This window comes from Gallinula chloropus, assembly GCF_964237585.1.
Source record: "Gallinula chloropus genome assembly, chromosome: 4".
NCBI classification, from domain to species: Eukaryota; Metazoa; Chordata; class Aves; order Gruiformes; family Rallidae; genus Gallinula; species Gallinula chloropus.
The window spans coordinates 38,054,563-38,079,895 of record NC_140088.1 but is presented as its reverse complement, the minus strand read 5'-3'; the positions used below and the strand labels follow the sequence as shown (position 1 = coordinate 38,079,895).

Sequence of the window (25,333 nt, the reverse complement as noted above, 5' to 3'; positions counted from 1 at the left end):
TAACATGCTCCTCCAACTCAGTGCATGATACAATCCTTGTCTTTCACTCCCACTGATGTCTTTATTGAGATCATCTCTGATGTCCTTATCAGGAAATGTGCTTGCTAAGATTGGAGTCAGGCACTTCCACGGGGCAATTGTATCCATCTGGAAAAGCTCTCACGTATCTGAGGCCAAGAGGGTAGACAGACAGCGTAGAGCTACACTTGGGAATTTTGGGCATCTAAATTGATGTTAAGATTCCTAAAAGGAGAAAGGTCTGCACATATGGCAAAGGAAAAATGATCCAAGGTATAACCAACTCCATATAGTCACTGAAACAGCAATACAGACGAAGAATACTTAGGTGGAGCATCTGGCCTTTGTATGGCATCTGACCCTCAAGTGAACATTCAGAGTAAGGAAGGACAACTTAACTGGGGAGAATGAGACAAGAGGATGGAGCAGCCTTGCCAACGAGAGAGAGTTACACTCTTTTGCAGTTTTATGTTGGTGTCAAATATTGCCTGCACCATCTACAGGAGTAATGCCTATATCCTGCTACCTACAGTAGCAACGTTTGTTCTCTCTGTCATGCGTGTTTCTTCTCCTGCAGCTCCTGGGGGCAGTGAAATACACTTGAGAAGCATGCTACAAGCTGCCTCTTGTCAGGACATAGTCTGGTTTTGAGATCTCCATTATTTTCAGAATGATGATCAGTGCCTGAAAGGGTATTTCCAACTATTATTTAATACTTGTCCCAGTCCCTCATCCTGTTAATATACATGAGAGTCCTCTGCAGTCTTCTGAGAAACTTGAAAATTCAGACTCTTTTACCTGAATAGCAACCATAAAGACAAACTTTCAGAACTGAGTAATAACGGTGAGAAATTTTGCTACCCTTCATTCTGCAGGTGGTCCATGGGCAAGACAAAAGGACAAGCTTGGTAAAAGCTGCCTTTAGCCACCTGATTTAAACGCAGTGCTAACCTGAGAATCCTCCTTTGTTCTGTTAATTATCTCCCCTGACACTCAAATTCCTCGTGAATTCATGTGTAAAAGTGTCATTCAATGTTCTTTCGATGTGCATTGTCATTTACCTCCTCTTCTTTACCATCTTTGCTGCATTCTTTATCACCAGGTACTTAACAAGATCCTTAATTTTCCTACCTTAACCTCAGAGCTCCTGCAGTTTTTTATAGCCTTCATCACAATGAAACTACAGGCAGGAATGATCATCAGGCACAGTCAGCACCTTACCATACAGCATGACTTCGTATCAGAAACTCACCCACCCTCTCATTTCAAAGGTCTCCTGTGTTATTTGCAGACCCACCCTCAGCAGTTGTTATGCTGAAGTCAATACCGAGCTCCATAGGTCTTTATAAAATCAGAATGATGTCACATTGATCACATGCTCACGGGACAAATCCTCACAGCCTCTCAGGTGGAAAAGAGAGTGGGATTTCCCTGAGGGTATCCTGCAGGGATTTCTCTCTGAAGCTTGTTTTGGGAATTTGTCAAAACAACAGAAATAACACGTAAAGAGGATAAATAATTCTGCTTATGTACATAGTTTTGCAAGAAAGAAATAGGCACAAAATGATACCCTTATGTAAAAGGATTTGAATTGGAAGACGTTTTTCCTCTATTTCTGGAAAATAAACTACATTAAATGTTCTTAATGGGTCAATTTAGAGAAATCAGTGTTGTGTGGTGGTTTGGCTGGAGGCCAGACACTCACCAAAGCCGCTCTGTCACTCCCCTTTTTATCTGGACAGGGGAGAAAATAGATATTGAGAGGCTCAGGGGTGGAGATAAGGACAGGGAGAGATCATTCCACAGTCAGCGTCATGGCCAGACAGACCCAACACGGAATAAAGGACAGAAAACCCTCTGATTAATGGCACTGCCCTGCACCCCCAGTGACAGCAGAGTCAGGTGATGAGAAGTGTGACCAGAGCTTAAAGCACCTCCCCCCACCCCTCCCTTCTTAGCAGACTGCACTTCAGTCTCTAAAAAAGGATTTTGCTCTCTTCTTCCCCCCATTGTGGCACGGGAAGCGACAGGGACTGGGGGAATGGGAGAATGGGTCAGTTCCTCACAAGTTGGTTTCCTCCTTAGCCGGAGGGGGGGATTCATTCCTCACCCCTTTCCCCTGCTGTACTGTGGGACGCACCCATGGCAGACAGTCCTCCATGAACTTCTCCAATGGGAGTCCTTTCCCATGGGGCTTCCCTCCTTCCAGGAGGGACCCCAAGGCAGCATAGCCTGGCAGAGTTGAATAATGAACTCTAGATTGCATTTTTACATGACAGCCCTTGCATTCCATCTTCAAAGTTCCTGGTTTATAGCTTGATATTCCCACTTCTGCCCTTGGTAAAGGATAGTTTATTTTACGTTTTTTATCACCTTCTGGCCTCTCTGTCGATGCCCCAACTTTGGTGGCATTGGGGCACGATGTTTCCTGCTCACCACAGTTGGTGGGACTAGACAGCCTATGAAGGTCCCTTCCAACCTAACGCACTCTGTGATTCTGTGGTTCTAAGATTCTACGATTGGTTCCCCAGAGTGATGCCTGAGAGGCCGTGGATTGCCAAGGTGATGCTGGGCTGTGATGTCATGGCAGTGTCACCAGCCCCTGGATTGTGACCTCATAGAGGCATCCCTATAAGACACGCACTACCATCCCACAGCTCTCAGTTTGGCTGTATCAGGCACCACAGTATGATGGGTATCACTTTTCTCCTCAGCCTCGGCATCCTGCTCTTGGCTGCCGGGGCCATCCTGCTCGCCATCAGCCATTGCCAACAGGTATTGGCCCACTGGGGTTGGGGGGTGCTCAGGGCCAGTGCGGGTGGGGGCTGGTCCCAGATTGGTGACTGTGCCACACTCCTGTTCCCGCAGGGCGATGGCCAGAAACGGCGACGCTGGAGAGGGAGGCGGGGAACAGTGGCAACAGAGACTGGTAAGTCCCCTGGGGGTTCCCTTCTGAGCGTCTGGCTGTGTCACCAGGCCAGGGCCTCTCACAGCAAACTGAACCTGCTGTGGACAAGCGCCGGTGCCTGGTCCCCAGGTGCTGCCAGAGCCTCTGAAGCCCTCAGACTCATAAGGCCCTCTCTGCTTTGCAGGTGCTGCTGAGAGCCCCCTGCGCGGGCCCTGGTGCTGCATCCCTGGCTGCACCGACTGTGTGAAGGCTACTGAGGAGATGCAGCGGCTGCTGCTGTTGGCGGGGGCTGAGACCAGCACCGCAGCAATGCCGGATGCCAAACTATGGCAGAAGGCGTGGAAGGACCTGGCACATCTGGTGGAGCGGGGCTACCTGCCCTGCTGTGACTGCAGCTCCTCCAGCTACACTGACAGCTTCAGTGTCTGCAAGAGCCTGAGAGACACGTGCAGGAGCCAGGATGGAGAACCTCTCAGAGAGATGAGGTCTCCGTTCTCAATTGGATCCACGTGTGTCCACAGAGTCCACTCTGCCCTGAGGATGCACATGGCCAGGAAAACCCTGGAAGTGCGACTGGGGGCACTGCCCATGCCGGTGCAGCGCTCCAAGGAGCGAGTGGCGCAGTGGCAGGGCCGTGTGCTGCTAGAGCTCCTTCTACAGGGGCAGGGGCAGCCCTGCGCGCAGCTGGAGGCAGACACCACTGTCAAGGAAATCCAGAGGCTGTTGGGGGACCCTAACACCACAGAAGAGACCCTGGCCCTGCTGACGCTGTGTCACCAACCGCTGCCGGCTCCCGGTGACATGCAGTCCCCCAAAGAACACAGTCTGTGGGGGACTCGGACCCTGAGGCAGGTCACTGCAGTGGGGCTGCCTGGGGAGGCACAGCAGGAGCCGCAGCGCCGGGACTACTCTGAGGAGATGGCCACAAACCAACCACCTCCTACTGCCCTTCCCAGCCTTCGCAGTAGAGCAGCAGGACCAGGGACAATATCCTCTTCCATCTGGCCAAGGGAACATGTCATCCCTCAGGGCTCCTCTGCCATCCAAGGCAGGTGCCAGGACAACACCGAGCACGGGAGCTGGTTCCATGCTGCAGCACCCATCAGCTCAAGTCTGGTGCGGAGCCAGGAGCTGGGCAGCATCCTCTCCATGCTTACAGAGAGGAAATACCTGGACATAAAGGATCAGAGGCTTCCTGGGATAGTGCAGCGGTCCATTGAAAAGGTGCATGGGAACATGCACACGCTGGGCTGGGCTGGGGCTGGACCCCTGGGGCCATTCAGTGCTGCTCCTGCATGGCTGCAGCCGAACCACCTTCTCCAGCCAGACCAGGACACACTGCAGCAGCTTGGGGCATCCGTCCCCTGCCCGGTGGCTTCCACAGCCCCGTGCACAGGCCTGGCACCTGTCTGCCCCAAAGCTGAGGCCACAGCTGCTTCCAGGTGCTTCAGTGACATGACCTCTGCAGTCCCTTCAGAGGAGACCTCCTTCAGACTCCCTTCAGAGGAGGGGCCCAGAGCACACAAGCACCCTTGGGCTAGGCCAGGCTGCTGCTCCTCTGGCAGGCAGTCCCCATGCAGCTCGGAGCGGTGGGGGACATGGTCCCAGGTCACTTCCCGGAGCACAGTCACCTCCTGGAGCACAGACACCATGGAGACCTTAACTCCTGTTGGCCTCCCAGAGGGAAACCCAACGCAGGAGTCCGTGCCCACTCCCACCGTGACAACCTCCAGCTCAGAGGAGACCCCCAGCCAGCATGGCCTGTCCTGGAAGCACCACTGCAGGGTTTCCCCGTCCGGACATGAGTGCTCCTGCCACCTGCACACAGCCCAGGAGGACCAGGGCTCTGGCAGCACCCTCCACTCCCTCCAGAAGAAGATGTGCCAGCGGCGGAAGAACGTGTCACCATCCCTGCATAGCTCTTCCTCTCAGCGCTCTGGCCATGCAGAGCAGGGGCAGGGCTGGTCCTGCTCCAACTCCAGTTTTCAATAAACTATCACATTCATTCTCAGAGAAGCTCTGTGATGTTTCCTACCCCGCTGGGTTGGGGGGGTTGGGGATGAGAAAGGGAGGGTGGGCGGGCTCAGGGCCACTTGGGAAGCTGTGCTGTCCTGGCAGCAGGGCCAGCTGCTGCAGGTAAGAGCAGACCAGCCAGCTGCTTTTTGGGGCTCCTCCTCTGCGCAGCCCTGGCCGAGGCAGGGGCTGAGGCTCACCCCAGAGCCTGCACTGCCCCATGCCCAGAGGGGACAGCTGCTCATGCTGAGCTCTAAGGCCCCAGTGGCAGGGCCTGCTCCCCGTGGGCAGGAGCCAGCTGCCAGGCTTGGATTCCCCCAGGGACCCACACGTGCCAAGAGGCTGAGGCCTACGGAGGGGCTGAAGCCCGGTGGGCACAGCTGGGTGGGAGCAGTCCAGGGCACCAGAGCAGGACCATGCTGGCAGAGAGAGGGATGAACTGCAGGTAACAGCAAGTCCCTCCTGCTGTCTTTCCTTTCAGAACATGATGCAGCCAGCAGCAAAAAAGGGGCAAAGCAGCATTGGGGCGGTAAATGCAGGCGGAGGCTCCAGTGGTCCCAAGGAGCGCCTGAAAGGACTTTCACCTCCACAGGTGAACCCAGCCAGGGGCTTCCTAAGGATGAGCCCTGAGTCTCATCAGAGCCTGGACTCAGACAAGATAGTTTCATTTCTGGCCAACCCCCATGGTCAAACTGCTTTGGCTGTGCAAGAAACTCTCAGTGTTTTTCCAATAGCCCAGGCAGTACCAAGCTGTGCTGCCCTTCTCTGACAGACCCCAGGGGTTAACGGCCCAACCGCCAGGGCAGAATTCCTGAGCGCTCTCTGGCAGGAGAGGCACAACTGCAGGTGAACTGTGAGAGGCTCCCTGGGCAGTGCAGCGGTCCATGGAAATGCTGCATCAGTCCCTGCCCACACTGGGCTTGCCCCAGGGCCACGACGTGCTGAAGCTGAAGGACCTCAAGACAGACGAGGACACAGAGCAGCAGCTTCGGGCTGCATCAATGTCACAGTTGTCAGCATTTTGATGGACTCTTACTGTGTGAACACTTTTTAGAGGGTATTGACAAAGTGATGGAACGTGGGTTTTTTTTTGCAGGGGTGTCGGGATGGCTGCTCCATCAGGGGAGCTGTGTGGAGTTTCCTACCCCAGTAGGTTTGGGATGGGAAAGGGAGGGTGGGCTCAGGGCACCTCGGGAAGCTGTGCGGTCCTGGCAGCAGGGCCACCCACTGTGGGTAAGACCAGATGAGCTGGCTGCTCTTCTGGGGTTCCTCCATGCAGTCCTGGCTGAGGCTCACCCCAGAGCCTGCACTGCCCCATACCCAGAGGGGATGGCTGCATCGAAGGCTCCCCATGGCAGTGCTAGCTGGTATGGTTCTGTTGAACCTAGAAGCTTCTAGCAGCTCCCTGCAGAAGCCACCGCTGCGGTCCTCTAAGCCCCTCCCCACCAAAATCTTGCCACAGAAATCCTCAACACCTGGTGCTCAAAAAGCCTCAGGGCTTCTTGAAAATGCAGCTGTAGCATGATAAACATGACCGTGCCCCCCTCTGCCCCACTGAGCTCATGGCAAAACCCACACGGGCTGGGGCCTTCCTCAGCCACAAAGCTAGGAAAGTCTCTGTTTATAATCCAATTAGTTGCTCTCACATCTGCGTTTCCAAAGTTATCTTCAGAACCTCTCTGTCCTCTGTTCCACCCAGGCCTACACGAGACACATTAATTCGGACCCCCTCCACAAGTATCAGCCCTCAGATTGGTACTCCTGGCTGATTGCTGCTCTCCTATCACAGGAAACCTCGTGTAGACATACGCTGCCCTGCTCATAATAGGGAAGTAACTCCCATTTGGCAGTAGAGGACTTGATCTTTTCACTTAGTTGTTGGAAATGAACCATGAGTCTGAGTCACCTGTACTTTTTATGCATCAGGAATAATGGACCAGGAAAGATATTTTTGTTCATGTTGCTTGCCACTAAACCTTTAGAAAACTGAATCCCAACCTCACTGTAGGTCAAGAGATGGAAGTTCTATAGTGTTACAGCTACCTGGGTGACCTCACTGACTTCTTAATACTTGACTTTGAAATTTAAGCGGTCTTGGATGGGCCTCCATGTATTTCAGTTGATGAAATAGACTTTTGGTCTTAAGGAACTCCCCTGAAAATTCAGTGGAGAAAGGCTGTTTTGTCCCTAGAGTTGATTTCTGAACCCATTGTTGACTAACAGCTGAGAATTAATGAAGCTTAAACTATTTACACTGCTTAAGAATGTGTATTAGTTACCACTGAGATATGACTTCCTGCAGGAATGACATTACACCAAGACATCCTTGACACCAAGACAGGAACCACAAGAAAAGGCACTACGAAAGACATCCTCAGGATATGGTTTTAGTAAGGAGTAGTGTGCAAACGACAGTCACATCAATTATTTAACACCAGGCACAACAGCTGGAGCGACATGCCACAGCACTTCTAACACAGCCTGAGGTCCATCTCAAAGCTGCAAGGATTTATCATCCCAGCATAGAGCCTCTCAGCAAAGATGCACACAGAGATATGGCCACAACACACAGAGGAGGCTGCACAGCGCTCCCCCTCTCTAAACATCCATTTCCACCTTTTTGCCAGCCACGTCTTCCCTTTTTGCCTGGAATGAAGCACTGTTTCTAGTTATGGATTCACACAGACCCAAAGCACACTCTGTAAGCCCTTCATCCATCTGCCAACACAGAGAACCCAGGCCATGCCATGCAATGGTCACATAGCCCATGACTGCAAAGCCTTCCTTTCCCTACACTGGCTGTAGTCTTAAAAGGCTGTCTAATCTGGGGACAGCAGCACAGTTGACATCTCCAGTTTGTGGGAGTTCATTCACACCCTGGCAGACTGATTTTGAGGTACATTATGCTAGATTGTTCCTGGTGGCACTGCAGGTGTTGCAGTTGGATTCTTGGCATTCTGGTCAAAATCACAGCTGGACTGATGGCCTTAAATGATGGCAAAGGAGCCTTCCTTCCAGTCAGTCTCGCACAGAGAATGAGCTTATGTTTTCTGAAGAAACAATGTGGTCAATAAGAGGTACCAGTCCTACAAACTGTGCTAATACAGCAGAATGTATTAGCACAGTATTGCTAATATGTATTAAAGTGTGTCTACAGTCCCCATTCCCTACATCCACACTCTAAGATACACACCTGTGTCTAAGGCTCTCATCTAAGCTACTTCTGTGCTCAGTGGAGAAAAACATTACCAGCTGAATTCATTTCCTCCTGTGATAATGACCTGAAGATGTGCCATCCAGTTGGCTTTTTGGAGGTGCACACCTTTCCCTTTTAACTGTAAAGGGAGCCCAGAGAAGGAGTTTTGACTCCAGCATCTAACTTTCAGATGGCTAAAATTAGAGACAATCAGTGAAACTGCAGTGCCTATCCAATTGCTAGGGACAACAGAGACCAACAGAGATGTGGTCTTGTCAAAGCAGTTCTTATGTGGGTAATCACTCTTCTTAGGGCACATTTAACTTCTTTGTTCCTCAGGCTGTAGATTATGGGATTTATCAGGGGAGTGAGGATTCCATAGAGCATGGAAACTATCCTGTCCTGATCGGGTGAGTAGGTGGAGGAAGGCCTAACATACGTGCAAATGGTGGTCCCATAGAAAAGGCATACCACTGTCAGGTGAGAACCACAGGTGGAGAAAGCTTTGTGCCTGCTCTCAGAGGAGTTCATGCACAGGATAGCTAGGAGGATATAGATGTATGATATCAGAGTCACCGCGAAGGCACTGCTTCCGAGGACCCCAGCAACTGCGAGAATTACCAGCTCCCTACGGTACGTAGGAAAGCAGGAGAGAGCCAGCATAGGAGGAATATCACAGTAATATTGGTCAACTTCGTTCGAGTCGCAAAAAAGCAGCGTAAAAATCAAAGATGTGTGCAACAGAGAATTAAAAAATCCCACTACCCAGGTGCCAATGGCGAGGTGAGCACACAGCTTCATACTCACCATATTCATGTACTGCAGCGGGTGACATATTGCAACATAACGGTCATACGCCATCACAGCCAAGAGAAAAATCTCTGTCCCTACAACATCAATGAGGAAGAACAGCTGGACCATGCAGCCAGTGTATGAAATCACCTTGTGCTCAAACAACAAGGCCGCCAGCATCTTCGGCACAGTGATAGTGGGACATAAGATATCCAGTAATGATAAGTTGCCAAGGAAGAAGTACATGGGAGTGTGCAGACAGGTGTCTGTGCTAATGGCAACAAGGATCGTGATGTTGCCTGCCATGGTGGCCAAATAAATGATCAAAAACAGCACAAAGAGAAGAAAACGGACTGCGGGAACGTCAGAAAGGCCTACAAGAACAAATTCAGATACCGTTGATAGGTTGACCCCCTGCATCTTATCTTTCATTGTAGAAATGCTTGCAAAGGAGGACCTGGAAGAAAGAAGAAGTTGTAACTTGGTCAGAATTGCATCTCCCTTCTAAAGAGTGATTTCTGTTTTGGTCTATGTTGCAGTTCAAAAACTTTTGCAAGTTCACAATTGCCACACTTAAAAAAATCTACATTTTACTCGTGTATACCTAATGTGAAAGGCAAAATGTAGGTGTTAACAGTGATGGATCAGAAAGTTTCATTCTTGCAAGACCTCTCAAACTAAACAGTTGAAAGCTGAAGGCAGACACCCTCTCTGTGGTGGCTAGCTTCGTTGGACACAGCCACAAGCAAGCTGACTGAGCAAGGGGTGAAGTACAGATCTCTAGAAATTCTTTCAGCAAGAAAGCCCCCTCCCCCCCCCTTTTTTTTAAGCTAATAATGCTATCACAGAAGAATTAAATCCTCGGTAATCAGACAGGTAGTATACCTTGGATGCATTTTGGGGATTCTTTTGGTTGTATGTTTTATCCAGTGGCATATAAAACCAGATATAATCTAGTACCCGATTAAAGACCTTCCTCCCTTCTATAAATTTTACCTTATAGACTTCCATAACAGCATTAGTACTTTTAGGATCTAGCTGGACTTCCCCTCCCACCCCCCTTTTCCCAGTTCAAAGAGCTCTAGGAAGACTTAGCATTGAAGGACTTTTCTATCTACCCTGCTTTCCTATGCCAAATGTATCTCGGTACTTAGGGCAATAATTTACATGGTAGCTCTATAGAGAGGTAAAGCAAAGTGTGGCTCAAATGCTTCCTTATTTACAGATTAGAGCATGATGAGACACTGTGTGAGCATTGTAAGAAATTCTCATTTCCAGGAGCTACGGAGAACAAATTAAATCCATGACTGTGATATCCCATCGGACACAGGCTCATCTGTGGGCTCTCACAGAAGCTTGCTTCCAGTTTGAAAGGGAACAAAGTCAGAGTTTAAGCTCCTGAAAGAATTATTTTAGTCAGTAGAAGTAAAAGGCACACAGTGCTTTAAATCACAGCATCACTTGCTCTTAAAATGGGGAACTTAATAATCAGGTGAAACGCAACAGAAACTTAACACAGAGATACTCACTGCTACAAAAAAAATTAGTTACTGGTACTCTCTAGTTGTCTGTAATCTATTGAGGAAGTGATGGGTCCAGATTTAGCAGCACAGAAATATTCATTCATACATCTGCAAGCACTGTCAAAAACACCAGCCTGCCTGGAAGGGTGAGCACCTCTTCTTTAATGAGGTTTTTATAAACATGTGAGGATGTGTCTGGGGAGGAGTGTCTCTGAAGCTTTTTGGATGCTACCTATGTTGCATATATGAGCCTATTTCAGAATATTGTCAAAGGCTCAAGGTGCACTAGAGGTACGATAAACTGTTTTTTTCATTCTGAATCCTTTGATCCCTGTGACTTTCCTGTTGTAGGACCTCTTTAAAGGGCTGTGATTTGATACTTGAGCCTACTCCCAGGGACAAGAAACAGACAGTGTCGTTCTTCCTCAGTCCTGCCAGCCCACCTTAGGTGTCCTTCCAGGTTACTGAAGTTCTACGTCTCACAAGAGTCCAGCATTCCAGTTTTTAAAATTAGCCTACAGCCTTAAAATTGCTTGATTACAAACTGTTCTCAAACCAGTTTGTCTTGCCCTGGAGCTTGAAATCTTTCAGTTACAAATCATGTGCCAGTGTAAAAGCCTTCCATATTCATGTTATGGGCAATCTCTAATTCCTGTTGTACAAGAGCAACCTTTTCATTTTCTGTAGCCCCTGCAGAACTGACAGAAGATAAACTACTTGTGCAATCCATGCACTACTTGAAGAAGATGTGTACCCTGACATAAGAATGAACATAAATTACCAGTACTACTTTGAAGAGCTAATGAAAATTCACCCCCATGGGTGAATTCACCCAGAAAGCATCTGTGGACTATACAGTCACTTACAGGAGCACCACTTTCCCCCTGAAGTACTGGAAGAAGAACACAGCCATTCCTATTCCACTATTCCCTGCCTGTAGTGTCTGCACCATGAACATGAACGATACTGCTCGTCAATCATTTTTAAAGCCCGTTTGCTGTGTTTGTGATGTGCAACTCAGAAGTCTTACTTTTGTAAATGTCAGAAGAGAAATTGGAGTTGTCCAAGGGTTAGGAAGCACAGGCCTGTCCTGCATTGGTCACGTAGACCAGTGTGGTCCAGATCTTTTCTCTGTGTACTGCGGTTAGCCCTAGGACCACCAGACATCATACTTCCCCTGAAGTTTTGCAATAAAGAATGGAGTTAATAAGTTTGTGATAAACCCTGATGCCAGGAGGAGATACAATAAAAGGATCCTTTTTGTCCATGGCTGTGAGAAGAATCAGGACTGTGCCCTTCTATCTTCCTAACGTGGCTTGGTGTCACTTCCACTGACAGTTGCCCTTCTTTGCATTGAACAGCCACGAGAGGGCAATGCCTCATGCAAAATCTCTACGTGGACCAAGGCTTCAAAGTACCCATAGTAAGAGATGATGTGCTAAAACTGGCTACAAAAAGGGCCCCCCTACTATTTGCTTTTGATATTTTTAATCTCAGACCTTATGTCTAAAGCCCAGTCCTGGTAATCCAACTTCATTACAACATCATGCTGACATTCTCCTACACTATCCATTTCCAGCCACCAGTGTGATGTCTGTGTGGTAGGCAGATACCTCACCCAAATGCAAACTTCTGAGAAGTGACAGCGCGGTAATGTGTGCCATTATAAACACCTTCAAGGGCTACATCATAAGCCTGAAAAGCTTCTTTTGGGGTGTGACACACCAGCCCCATCCTAGGATCGGTGAGAGTGTTTGTGCTGCCAGCTCTCAGCTCCACATCTCATGCTCAGTTGTGTATTTGCAGGGATATTCTCAACTGGGTTGTTAGAAGTAGAAACAGAGGACAGTGTCCAAGATACGCTTTTATTCTAATCTAATCAGGCTTTCCATTTAACGAGGTTATTCATGACACCGTTAGCCCAATGCTACGAAGGCCGAACCCCCAGGATTATAATGCCTCTGCACTATACACGCCACTTGGATGTAACACATGCGAACAGCCTTGAAGCTCTCCTGAAGATCATCAGGAGTCATCAAAAGCTTCCCCAGCCGGGCCTATCATGCTGCTATTATAATCAGTTTGATTTACTGGTGCTTGTCAGGGCCTAGTGATTTTTACATCAATACAGGCCTCATCAGAACAGCTGTAGTAGCCTCTGCATACGCTGGGTACTGAAATAATCAGTCCACACCCAGTAATTGCACTGGCTCTGAAACATCACTTAGGAATAGAAATGATGCCTTAAGTCCAAACACCTGCAGAGGTGATGTGTTGCTTGTAGAAAGGGTGTTCTGTCTCAAGGTTAAAAAAATATATATGTATCAGGTAGTATTCTGCATCCTGTAGTGCCTCAAAGCAGTCCTGGATAGTGCAAATCCCTCGGGTGTGGCTGTCCCATACCCCTAAGCCACTGGTATATGTAGTACAGTGGAAACTCATCATGTATCTTATTCATCTGAACAGCTCAGTCTTGCTACAACTCACTTTTGTTTTACTGTGGCCTCTACACGAAACCCCTAGCTAAAGATGCACACTCTAAAGTTACAGTTCTTACCTTTGTATTATAATAAAAGTAATTAAAAAACCTCCACCAAACAAACAAACCCCACTCCTCCCACCATAGCAGGAGGTTTGGACCTAGGTGACCCTTGAGATCCTTTCCAACCCAAACCATTCTGTGACGCAATGAAAACAACCAACAAAAACTCAAACCAACAAAAAAATCTCATCAATCTGCAGAATACAGACATGTGCCAGCTGATGAGCTGGGTTAGAGCTCTCCCAGGCCTGCCAGTTTAAGCCAGAAGTGTGGTCACATCTTTGAGACATGCAGCATGGGGGCAGCTCTTTGCTTGGAGAGGGGCTTTGTTGCCCGCTCCTCATGCCATGCCATGCCCATCCCCAGCATAAAACAACCAAAGTGATTTGATTTTGACCAGTTGCAGGATTGCTGAGCTTTGTTAAGGAGGTTTGAGCTCTCCAGCGAGGAAAGCCTACCATGAGCACAGACTGACTCCTGACTTGGCTGCCAAAAATGCTCCTTTTTCTCCAACAAGCATTTGTGTTTCAGACACAGGGTTAAGCTTGAGGTAATTCTGCTGTCTTCATGCTTAATAAGGGAATAATCCCACATTGCAGGTGGGCTCTGTACTCACTGTTGGCTTCCCTGACAGCGTCCACTCTTCTGAAATTAAATATGGGATTGTATTCAAAACTTTGTCCCCTATTTACCAGGTTCTGGCAAGAAGGAGCAGCCAGAAGAGTTCTGCAGAGCAGGAGCCCTGGGACAGCTCTGGATTAGCCTTAGCTTTGCCAAGAACCATTTCTGAATTTAGTTTTTGCTGTGAGGACCAGATTCAACATCCAGCAGTGTGTGAGCCCCCAAAAAGTGACATTGGAAACCAGCCCAATCCAAGCAGTTTTTAAAGCTGTGCCTCCAGTGCAATGCAGATAGCTCTGCCTGACCCATAGCCTTTAAAGAAAATTGATTTAAACAGGATTTCTTCAGTTTTCCTGGGATTTAACAAAAGCCTTGTAGAGATCCTGCCAGTTTTCAAAGGAGTTGGGGTTTTGTTTGGGTTTTTTTTTTTCCTTTGAGGTGGTCTTTCACTCCAAATTAGGGCAATATTCAAAACTGAGTGTAAACTCAGGGAGATGCTGATGTCCAGGAGAGAAAGAACTTGAGTTTTTAATGATGCACAGTGGAGCCAATTTACACACACTTAGAAAACTCACTTGCCAAGCTGCACCACTGCAACTTGTCAGGCACCAAGTTTTTAACAGCATCTACTGAGGCCTTATTAAAATCGGCCGAAGCAGTTTTCTGGAGAGACAAATCAATTGTATTAAATTGCTTGTCTTGAGACACAGGCTTCCAAAAACCATAAGGAGTTTGTATTTGGCTTCCTTGTCAAAACCAGGGCAATTATTTCAAATCACTACATGCGATGATCTGCAGAGTGTTTCCTCATAGAAAAACAAAGGAACTAGGGGGTACTTCCCTTAGAGGACATGTGGGAAAAAGAAAAACCAGAAATAGGAAATTATAGTTTTTTGTGACTCCAGATAGACCAAATAAAGAAACAGCTGCAATTCAACACACTGGTTCTGATGGGGACTTTATCAACTGACAGAAAATCATTTTGGCCTAGAAGGTCAATAGGATCCTGGAGCATGGCCAGCAGGTCAAAGGAGATGATTCTCCCCCTCTGCCCTGCCCTGGTCAGGCCCCTCCTGGAGTATTGTGTCCAGTTCTGGGCTCCCTGGTATAAGAGACAGGGATCTCCTGGAGAGAGGGCTACAAAGATGATGAAGGGCCTGGAGCATCTTCCCTATGAGGAAAGGCTGAGTGAGCTGGGGCTGTTCAGCCACAAGAAAAGAAGCCTGAGAGGGGATCTGAGCAATGATTATCAATATCTGGAGTGTGGGACACGGAGGAAAATGGCCAGCCTCAGTGTCTGTGGGGACAGGACAAGGGGCAATGGCCTCTAGCTGAAGCACAGGAAGTTCCACACCAATATGCAGAAGAACTTCTTCCCAGTGAGGGTGAGGGAGCCCTGGGACAGGATGCCCAGGGGGGTGTAGAGTCTCCTTCTCTGGAGATATTCCAGCCCCATCTGGATACCGACCTGTGCGACCTGTCCTAGGGACCCTGCTATGGCAGGGGGTTGGACTCAATGAGCTATGGAGGTCCCTTCCATCTTCGACAATTCTGTGTGATTCTGCTGGCCATCTATTAATAGTTATCAGGCTTTTGTGCTTGTTTTACACACTTTAAATCATTGAGGTTGGAAGGGACCTCTTGAGATCATCTAAACCAACACCTCTACTCTAGTAGGATCAGCTCAAGCAGGCTGTCCAGGACTGCGTCCAGTCAGGTTTTAACTATGTCAAGGGATGGAGACTCCACAGCCTATCCAGACAATCTCTTCCAGTATTCAACCACCCTCAAGTTGCTCCTGCACAACACTCTCTCATCAGGGTTGGCAGCCAAAGATAAATGCTGAGAAATCAGCCAACCCCTCCAGCATTGCCAGTGCAGGTCATATCTCGAACCCTGCCCCAAAAGCACCCTGTAGTTCAAGCAAAGCTCCCAAATCCTCATTTCCTGTCCCATTTTCACTACCGTAACAACAACCAAGAGCACCTCCATCCCATCTCCCCATGTGTACCAACCTACAGACCCAAATGAAGGCTGCTAATTAGGTAACTGGAAATGCAGGGTTCAGTCCCCTTCTCCAAAAAGACCTTTGACACCCCAGAATATATTCATACCACAACAGATCATGCAGAAGCACCACTTGGCCCCCATCAGTGAACATCAACTCCAGCCTCATTATATTGAATGTTATTCAGGATGGAAAAAGCCTAAGGGCCAAGGATAATCTGACTGTTGTTGCAAGGCCAGCTCCAGTGCCTGGGCGTGAGGAAACCTGCACATCTGGATGGCCAAACCAGCTGTGGAGCACATGCCAAGATGGATCTGAATGGGACGAGCAAAAGATTCATCTGAGGAAAACCCCGGTGTGTTTGAGGAAGAAAGTGAACCACCACAGTGGGGTGTGTTTGGCTGTGTGGGAGGATCCTGGCTCAGGATAGAGGACAGTCAGAGAAAGGGAAGGAGGGAAATGAAACATGACAACGTACGGGAAGGAGAAGGTGCAAGTCTGAGTGAAGCAAGGGCCCAAAGCCAGAGCAAGAAGTGCACCTGAGGGCAGGATGTAGTGGAGCAGCCAGAGCACTGGCGTGGTCTCTGCAAGCAGTGGTGCAGACAGTGCTGGCAGAAAGTGCTACCTGGGGCTTGGGCATGTCTCATTTCAGGCAGTAGCAAACTTCAGAAATTGCCAAGATAAACTCATCATTGTGTAGATCCAGGCCTAGAGGTGGGTGGCCCTGCCTGTGGCAGGGGGTTGGAGTTCTATGAATCTTGGGGTCCCTTCTGACCCAGACCATTCTATGATTCTATGATTCTATTATCTGTGTGTCCTCAGCAGACACGCCCTTGGCTTGCCCGGAGGGATGGTTCTGCCCCTAGACTCGCCACCATCGTAGTCCTGTGACTTCCCCCCGAAGCCCGTCTGAACCACTCCAGTTTTACAGCACAGCTGCCTGCCCCATGTCAGCCTGCCTCACCCCCACGCAGACATAGGGACATGCTTCCCATATCCTGGGAGACAATTACATTCCCAATTCATTACAACTGATAAATCTTGCATGCTTGAAGATTGGCAAGGCAGACAGAAGTGCCGAATTATTTACAGATCAGTCACTTATAGTTCACTTTTTTCCCCTTCTGCATTTGTCATGATTCTTCCCCTTTGAAAAAAAAGCATTCCTGGATTTACTACTTCGACTGTAGCATTCAGCTACAAAATGAATTCAATATCCCATAAATATCTAAACCTGGATGAATGACAGTGAAGATGAATGACAGTGAAGATTTCTTCTGCCTCTCCATCTCGTACTCCAGTCTCTGATTCTGCTGCCCAATCTTAATTTCCCTACATTCACCTAGAAAGACACACAGGCCAATTCAGCTCAACTCAAAAATGTATTGATCCTGAAGCAAGAAGTTTAACTTTACACAGTTTACTCCTGATTTATTCCCCCAGTTCTATTGGCAGACACTGAACTTCTGATGGATTTGATGATACAGTTGCCACCCTCCTAAAGGATAAAGTTTTCTGGAGGAGTACATAAGCTTAATTACTCCAAGTTGGAAACGTCAGCAGTTGAAAACATCTTGCAGAACAAAATCCTCTTGTCTTTTCTTTCATTGCCATCCCCAGACACTGTCTGTCACTAACTGTCCCGATGTAGCACAGGATTCTGTCACTTCTTCCTTTACATATTGTCCCTTATGTTTTAATAATTCGTTTGTGTGAGACAATCAAGACTGAAAAGTTAAGAAAGTTGCATAATTATATGTCTCAAATACTACAAACAAAATCTCCACATCCTTTACTGTAAACACCAATATGTAGAGACAGTCAGGACATCCGTCCCTGCCATCTGGTGGCAAAGCACAATATAGCACGTGGAAATACAGAGGGAGGAATGTCTCGTGCTGGGTTTACTTCTTTGATCCCACACAAGTGAAACTATTTAGAAAGTTTCCATTTCTCGACACTTATTTTTAATAACATCAGTTTTATATATGTATAAACCTGTCATTTGCAGAGCTTATGTTTTGTAGATACTTGGCTTTGTGAAATTTATGCTTTACTGCCGCTAGCTGTTGATAATGCGTTATCCTGTGCTGTACTGTATTGAACACTATACCATGTATGTGGTGACAGCAAGGTATAACACCTACTCTGCTCAAGTAGCTGAGTGTGATTCTAGCTATAAGCTTCAGCCTCAGCCTGTCCCAAATTATTCCAGATATGGGAAAGCTCATTGATTTATCTCACACAAGTTTGCACTGAGTCCATCTGACCTCATCAGTGAGGTTTTCCCTTCAAAATAAAACCAAAAAAGCATGGCTCAGGCGCTGTTCATCTTCTCGTGGAAGAGACATGTTCCCACCCTGGGATCCACAGATCTTCTTTGTCAACTGTAACGATTCCCAAAAGTGGTTACTCCTGAGATCGCATACCTTCCGTCACAGACAGCATACAAAGCAAAACCTCACACCTGGTCCTTCAGACTGGGGGGGTAAACGTGACCTCACTGCTCCCTCGTCTATTCTGCAATATTGTGTAGCCATGCTACCCCTGCATGGGCAGAGGTAAGAAGGGTCTTTGGCAAATAATACATCCTAAAGTCAAAACAAAAAAAAACCCCAACCAAACCCAAGTCATTCTTGCCTCTTGTGGGAGGGAATTCAGCAGTTACACTGTTTAGGATGAAGCTTGTGTTCTTCAGGTTTCAGAAACTGGTGGTGAAAGAGCTGTTTCCCATTTCCAGTTTCTTCTTTGTGATGGAAAGCCCATCATTCTGTCACAGTCACTGTTCCATTCTGTGAGACCAGCAGATTTCAACACAGGCAGAGTTGCTTGTTTTCCGAATTGGGAAATAAGCTGGGGGTACATTTCAGCAGCTCTCGTATGACCCAAGCAGAAGTTGCTGTGTAACTGTTTGTAAGTACCAGCCTCCCTGGTAAGGGCTGGGTTACTGGTCAGACTTCCCTCTAGATCTTTGACCTTCTGTTGAACACATGGAAGTTCTGTTGTTCTCCTGATGCCAGCATTTTTTGGAGCTTACCAGAACTGGAATAAGACTATTCTGGGATTCCTAGACTGTAATATTCTAGTTCCATATGATCTTCTGAAATGATGTTTTGATAAATTTAAACCCAGTTTTAAATATAAACTGACTTTGACTTGGTTATTTCAGATAATTCAGAAAACTCTAAGCAAGAAGCAATCTGAAAACCAAAGGGATAAGACCCAGTCACTGTGGACAGCACGGGGGCTTTTTCCACACACTTAATGGTTTCAGAGCTGAAGTAGAGGAAATTATTTTCTTTTACCAACCATGTGGAAGGAGAAGTCACTCAGGCTCCAGAACTCCTTTCTAACCAGATTTCTGTGCTAACAGTAGGTAATAGCTTTAAAAATGGAGCTGAAATATCTTTTAAGTAGGTTGCTATCACTTGCCCTGCCAGAGAAATGGTTGTGGTGATGAGGAAGAGGCCATCCACTTTTAAGAGAAACCGAGGAATATCATGGAAACAAGCATAAAAAAGCAAGGACAAGACAATGGAGGAGAGGGGGAGATGGGGAGATGCTGACAAAGGTCACAGTTGTTCAGATCTTTCTGGTCCAGAGGTCAGGGAAAAGAATTATCCATGCCTTAAACATTTCTGTGTTTCTTAATAAGCAGTTAACAATGTTAGTGTTCTGTTGTGTGATGGTGCTTTACTCTTCCCAAGCAATGTTCAGAGGCTGCTCACCATTTCCCACTCATACAGATCAAGTGCTCTGATGGTTGTTCTTTAGACTTCATTATATGCCACAGCATAATTACTTTTCCCTTAGAATTTCATCCCAAACACCTGAAAATCTTCTAATTTACTCACTGTGTCACTGCGCTCATGGCATAGTGATGTCACGCTGTACTTCTGACTTCTCTTTGAGGGTGCAAAGAAGGACATTCTGGTTGTCATCAGAAACTGCAATTATAAATGCAAAGTGATGTGAATAGTAAAAACCTTACAAGTGTCTCATCTGTCCTGCAGCAGTGAAAAATTCATAGGTGGATTAAGGGGGCTTAAAGCCCACAAAACAGATAAGAGTGCCAATGAAAACTACGGCTCTGAAGAAACCAAGGTTGGGTAAATTCCTTAACTGGAACTAGACATCCTTTGGATTCCAGCTATTGCCCTACATGTTGGATTCCAACCCCGTTCCCATGCCCCAATCCTCCATTAGTCTGTAGGAAACTCCAGGTTTGCTGCAAGCCCAGCTTGTCTCAGAAGACTCTGCAGCGCTTCCACAATTTCCACATGGACACCTTCACCTCATTATTCCTCAGGGTATAGATGAGGGGGTTCATCACTGGGGAGAGGACAGTGTAGATCACACAGATGTGCTTGTCAAAGGGGAAGGTAGAAAAGGGCCGAAGGTAGATGAAGATGCAGGGTACGAAGAAGAGGGTGACAACCATCACGTGTGAGGCACAGGTGGAAAGCGCCTTCCAGTGCGCCTCAGTGAAGTGGACCCTGACTGTGACCAGGATGAATGTGTAAGATGTGACCAGCACCAAGAAGCAAACCAGAGATATTAAGCCGCTATTGGATGCCATCAGCCACTCAATGACATAGATGTCCATGCAGGCAAGACGGATGACAGGAGGCACATCGCAGAAGTAGTTGTCGATTCTGTTAGGACCACAGAAGGGGAGCTGCATTGTGAGGAGCGTTTGGACCATGGAGTGGAGGAAGCCCCCTGCCCAGCAGGCAGACACCAGCACCCAGCACACATGCCGGCTCATGATGGCTGTGTAGTGCAGGGGCTTGCAGATGGCAGTGTAGCGATCATATGCCATCACAGTCAGGAGGAACATCTCTGAGGCCCCAACAAAGTGCAGAAAAAACAGCTGGGCTATGCAGTCTTCAAACGCAATGGCCTTCCTCTGGGAAAGAAGGTCCACCAGCATCCTGGGAGAGGTGACAGAGGTGCAGCAGATATCTAAGAAAGACAAATTGCAAAGGAGAAAATACATGGGTGAGGACAGCTTGGGGTCAGTCCTGACTGTCACAATGATGAGAAGGTTCCCCAGTAGAACCATGGCATAGGTCAGGAAGAAGAAGATGAAGAAGAGGACTTGCAGCTCCCTTGTATCGGAAAGCCCCAGGAGGATGAATTCAGTCACCCTGGAGAAGTTTCCCAGTGCCATCGCTTCAGCTCAGGCTCCCATAGCACAAGCGTGAGGGTGAAGTCATGGGATGACCAGGATGCAAAGGGGACATCCTACAGTTCCATGGTTCATGGGTGATGAAAGCAGGATGCATTTGCAGCTGTTCTGCCTGCTACAGAAAGCACAGTGTCACATCGCAGCTGATAGTGGGCAGTGTTTGCAAAGAGCACTGCTCATATCTGCTCCTGCCTTCCCACCCCCTTTCCAGGCTTCTGGTTCCTCCACACTGACTCTCACCCCTGAACTTGCTCTGACTGCTATTTTTCTGCACTGTAATCGGTGTGCAAGGTCTGTGGTCCCATTCTGCCAGGGAGGAATCACATTCTACTCTCACAAGACAAAAGCCACAAATGCTGGGAAAATGTCACACTGGCCTTTTATCTACTGGGAGTTTGAGGTTCTGTGATGGAAAGCGAATGCTTGCCATGCTCAAGCATTATTTCTATGATACATGGTGCGACCGTGACCTGTACCATGTTCTACTCCTAACTGCATTTTCTAAACTGACAAAAGGGCTCTCCAGTAAGCTTGTCTGCTCTGAAACTAGAAAATCATGCTTGGAAAACAGGTCTGGGATGTTCTCCACTGCTATTCCTCTCTGCTGAGCTAGTAGCTGTTTGGTAGCTTGGGTGTTCTCTTAGGCACGCTGTTCACACAACATGCTCTTCTGAAGAAACTGTGTTTTCTAGTGTAGCAGAAGCTGCGATATTCTGCAGTTTCTCTACCTCTGTCACTTAGAGTAATTCTTGAAGGTCTTCAGTAGACAAATGCACTCACTCTCTTGTAGAGGTTAAAACGTGACCAGCAGAGGAATGCTCATTTTCATTTGCCATCACACCAGGAAATTCTTTGCCTGCTCATTTCTGCCTGAGAGTTTGTAAGTCAGCATCAGAGGATTACTACTAAGGAAGCGGTGTCTGATTTTCATTTGTGCCTCTGTTGCCTTTTGCTAATACCTGAGCATTTTCCCAGGTCCCGCTCTATTCTCTACCATTTTCCAGTAGTTCTCAAAGTGTAATTCAGTATATATGCCTGCAAATCAGAGCACTATTTTAGGAATTATCCCACTTTTCACCCCTCTTCTGCCTCTCCCAAGGGTTCAGAGATCTCACAGAGCTACCACAGCTGCAGAGAGCATGAACTGTCTATAGGGATCCCTGATGTTGTACTAGACAGAGACCCACGGAAAAGGCATCACAGTTGGAGCACAACAGCTCTGGATTGCCATATAGTCCATGAAGAGGAATAAATATCTTAAAGACATGACTCAGATGACCTCATTTAGATCATTACACTACAATGAGATGGCTTATACCACAAAAAATAGTACATCTGTCCTTTAATATGATTGTAGAATAGATACCTGCCCCATGTTAAATGTCTACAATGCAATCAATATTGAATGAAGCTGCCTTGAAGTATCTAAGTAAACAAAATGTCACAGTAGTATTTAAATTTTTCTGTATATTTTTCAACAGATTATGAAGTATTTCTCTCTGCCTTTCACATAAACCAACACAAACACATTCTGGTGCTTTAATATGCTATGGCTGATACAAAAAACATAAGCAAAGGAGAGGAAAAAAAAGGTTACTACTGTACCCAGCTACTAAAGGTTGATACAACATGAACTTTCACTTCTGAACTCCACAGCATTTGTTGTCTGAAAACATTTTAAATCATTCCCTCCAAATCTGTTTCATTATTCATCCAACAGGTCAGAGCACTGTTCCACTCTTCTTCCTTCTGCTTGTAAATGCCATGTCCTTTCTCTTGTTCAAGTTTCTTGTTCCACAGAAATTTGTATCAGGAGGTTTTGAAGTGTTTTTTTTTTTCTTATCCTGACAGGTTAAGGGCAAATTTTACTGTGATGGTATCACAGTAAATGTGGTATGTATCAATATCCTGTTTTCTGTCTATCAGTTAGAAAGATCTAATGAGGCAAGACCTCCACAGATTTCTGAACTGACCCCTGTGTTGCCCGCATCTTCCTTCCCCCTAAAGCCGTCCCATGCCTGTACAACATATAAATACTCCTGTAATGTACTGGGTACTAACCACAAGTAAAAGAGAGTTTTCCATAAGTGGTGCTGGACCTGTGAGAACTGTGTTGTTGCCAAACTCCAAGCAGCTACCCAAGGGCCTTATTAAACAGTTTCGATACCTCGGTCCCTTGATGTGCAACAGCACACCAATTTGCCCAGTGACTTTCTGTGCATGGGGTCCTGAAGGATGATAAAGAGATGATATGACTCCATGCACTCCTAAGCTCTTAGAAGCCCTTTGTATTACCCCCCCCCAACACACACACACACACATCTGTAGTAATAAAAACATAAGTATGAGGTTGTACCACTGGTGGGACAAGAGAAAAATGGCCTAAATTTGTGCCAGAGGAGTTTTGGATTACTATTAAAAAGAAAATTCTTCACCAAAAGAGTTAGCAATCACTGGAGCAGGCTGACCAGGGAAGTGGTGGAGTCACCATCCCTGAAGGTGTTTAAAAGACACATGGAAGTGGGCCCTGGGGACATGATTTAGTGGTTGGATTGGCAGTATTAGGTTAATAGTTGGATTTGATGATCTTAAAGGTCTTTTCCAACCAAAACCTCTTCCTCCAGGTGATGGAGGAGTCAACAAGGAGAGGTGCCATGCTGGACCTTGTTCTCACCAATGAGGAGGGGCTGGTAGGTGACTTGAAGCCTTGGATGCAGCGACTACAAAATGGTGGAGCTCTGGATCCTCAGGACAGTGAGAAGGGTTCACAGCAAGCTTCAGGAGGCTTCAGGAGATCAGACTTTGGCCTCTTTAGGGAACTGCTGGGTAGAATGCAACGGTACAACGCCCTGGAGGGAAGAGGGACCCAAGACAGCTGGAAATATCCAAGGGTCACTTCCTCCCAGCCCAGGGGTGATGCATCCCACCAAGAGGCCTGCATGGGTGAACAGGGAGCTCCTGAGCAAACTCAAACAAAACAAGAAAAAGCAAGCCAACTAAGGGTGGAAGGAAGGGCAGGTAGCCTGGGAGGAATACGGAGAAACTGTCTGAGCAGCCAGGGATCAGGTTAGAAAAGCTAAAGCCCTGATAGAACTAAATCTGGCCAGGGATGTAAAAGGCAACAAGAAAAGTTTTTACAGGTGTATCAATGAGAAAAGGATGATGAGGGAAAATGTGGGCCATCTCCAGAATGGAACAGGCGACCTAGTTACCCAGGATATGGAGAAGGCTGTGGTTCTCAATGACTTTTTTGCCAGTCTTCACTGGCAAGAGCTCCAGCCACGCTGCCCAAGTCACGGAGGGTGAAGGCAGGGACTGGGACCATGAGGAACTACCCACTGTAGGAGATCAGGTTTGAGAACAGCTAAGGAACCTGAAGGTGCAGAAGTCCATGGGACTTGGTGAGGTGCATCCACACGTCCTGGAGGAACTGGTGGTTGAAGTGGCCAAGACAGGTCACCATATTTGGGAGGTCCTGGCAGTCTGGTGAAGTCCCCACTGACTGGAAAAGGGGAAATATAATCCCCATTTTTAAAAAGGGGAAAAGGAAGACCCAGGGAACCACAGGCCAGTCAGTCTCACCTCTGTGCCTGGAAAGATCATGGAGCAGGTCCTCCTGGAGGCTCTGCTCAGGCACATGGAGAATAAGGAGGTGAAGGGTAACAGCCAACATGGCTTCACTAAGGGAGAATTGTGCCTGACAAATCTGATGGCCTTATATGATGGAGTACCAGAGATAGTGGACAAGGGAAGGATGACAGACATCATCTTACTGGACTTGTGAAAAGCATTTGACGCTGACCCACATGACATCCTTGTCTCTAAATTGAAGAGACATGGATCTGATGGATGGACCACTCTGTGGATAAATACCTGACTGAATGGTTGCACTCACAAAGTTATGGTCAGTGGCTCAATGTCCATGTGGAAGTCTGGGATGATTCTTGTTCCTCAGGGTCAGTACTGGGACCGGCACTGTTCAACATCTTTGTTGGTGACATGGACAACAGGGTGCACCCTCAGAAAATTTGCTGACAACACCAAGCTGTGTGGTGAGGTTGACACACTGGAGGGAAGGGATGCCGTCCAGGGGGGCCTTGACAGGCTGGAGAGGTGCACCCATGCAAACTGCATGAAGTTCAGCAGGGCCAAGTGCAAGGTCCTGCATATGGGTCATGTGCAATCCCAAGCAGTACTACAGGCTGGGCAGAGAATGGATTGAAAGCAGCCCTGAGGAGAAGTACTTGGGAATGCTGATAAATGACAAGCTGAACATGAACCAGCAGTATGTGTGAGCAGCTCAGAAGGCCAACCATGTCCTGGGCTGCATCAAGAACAGTGTGGCCAGCAGGTCAAGGGAGGTGATTCTGCCCCTCTGCTCTGCTCTCATGAGATGCCACCCAGAGTACTGTGTCCAGTTCTGGGGTCCCCAGTACAGGAAAGGCATAGATCTGTTGGAGCAAGTCCAGAGGAAGCTACCAAGATGATCAGGGGGCTGGAGCACCTCTCCTGTAAAGACAG

General features: G+C 47.5%; 2 protein-coding genes across 2 annotated transcripts; both read right to left on the bottom strand.

The window, feature by feature from the left end:
* Window positions 1-8,363: 8,363 nt before the first annotated feature.
* On the bottom strand, window positions 8,364-9,347 carry LOC311191115 (olfactory receptor 5AR1-like; the record flags this gene model as incomplete). Its single annotated transcript, XM_084263213.1, has 1 exon — window positions 8,364-9,347. The coding sequence occupies one exon, from the start codon at window positions 9,345-9,347 to the stop codon at window positions 8,364-8,366; it is 984 nt and encodes a 327-aa protein (XP_084119339.1).
* A 10,520-nt stretch (window positions 9,348-19,867) lies between these two features.
* LOC311191840 (olfactory receptor 4E2-like) lies at window positions 19,868-20,794 on the bottom strand (the record flags this gene model as incomplete). Its single annotated transcript, XM_084264137.1, has 1 exon — window positions 19,868-20,794. The coding sequence occupies one exon, from the start codon at window positions 20,792-20,794 to the stop codon at window positions 19,868-19,870; it is 927 nt and encodes a 308-aa protein (XP_084120263.1).
* Between the last annotated feature and the right edge of the window lie 4,539 nt (window positions 20,795-25,333).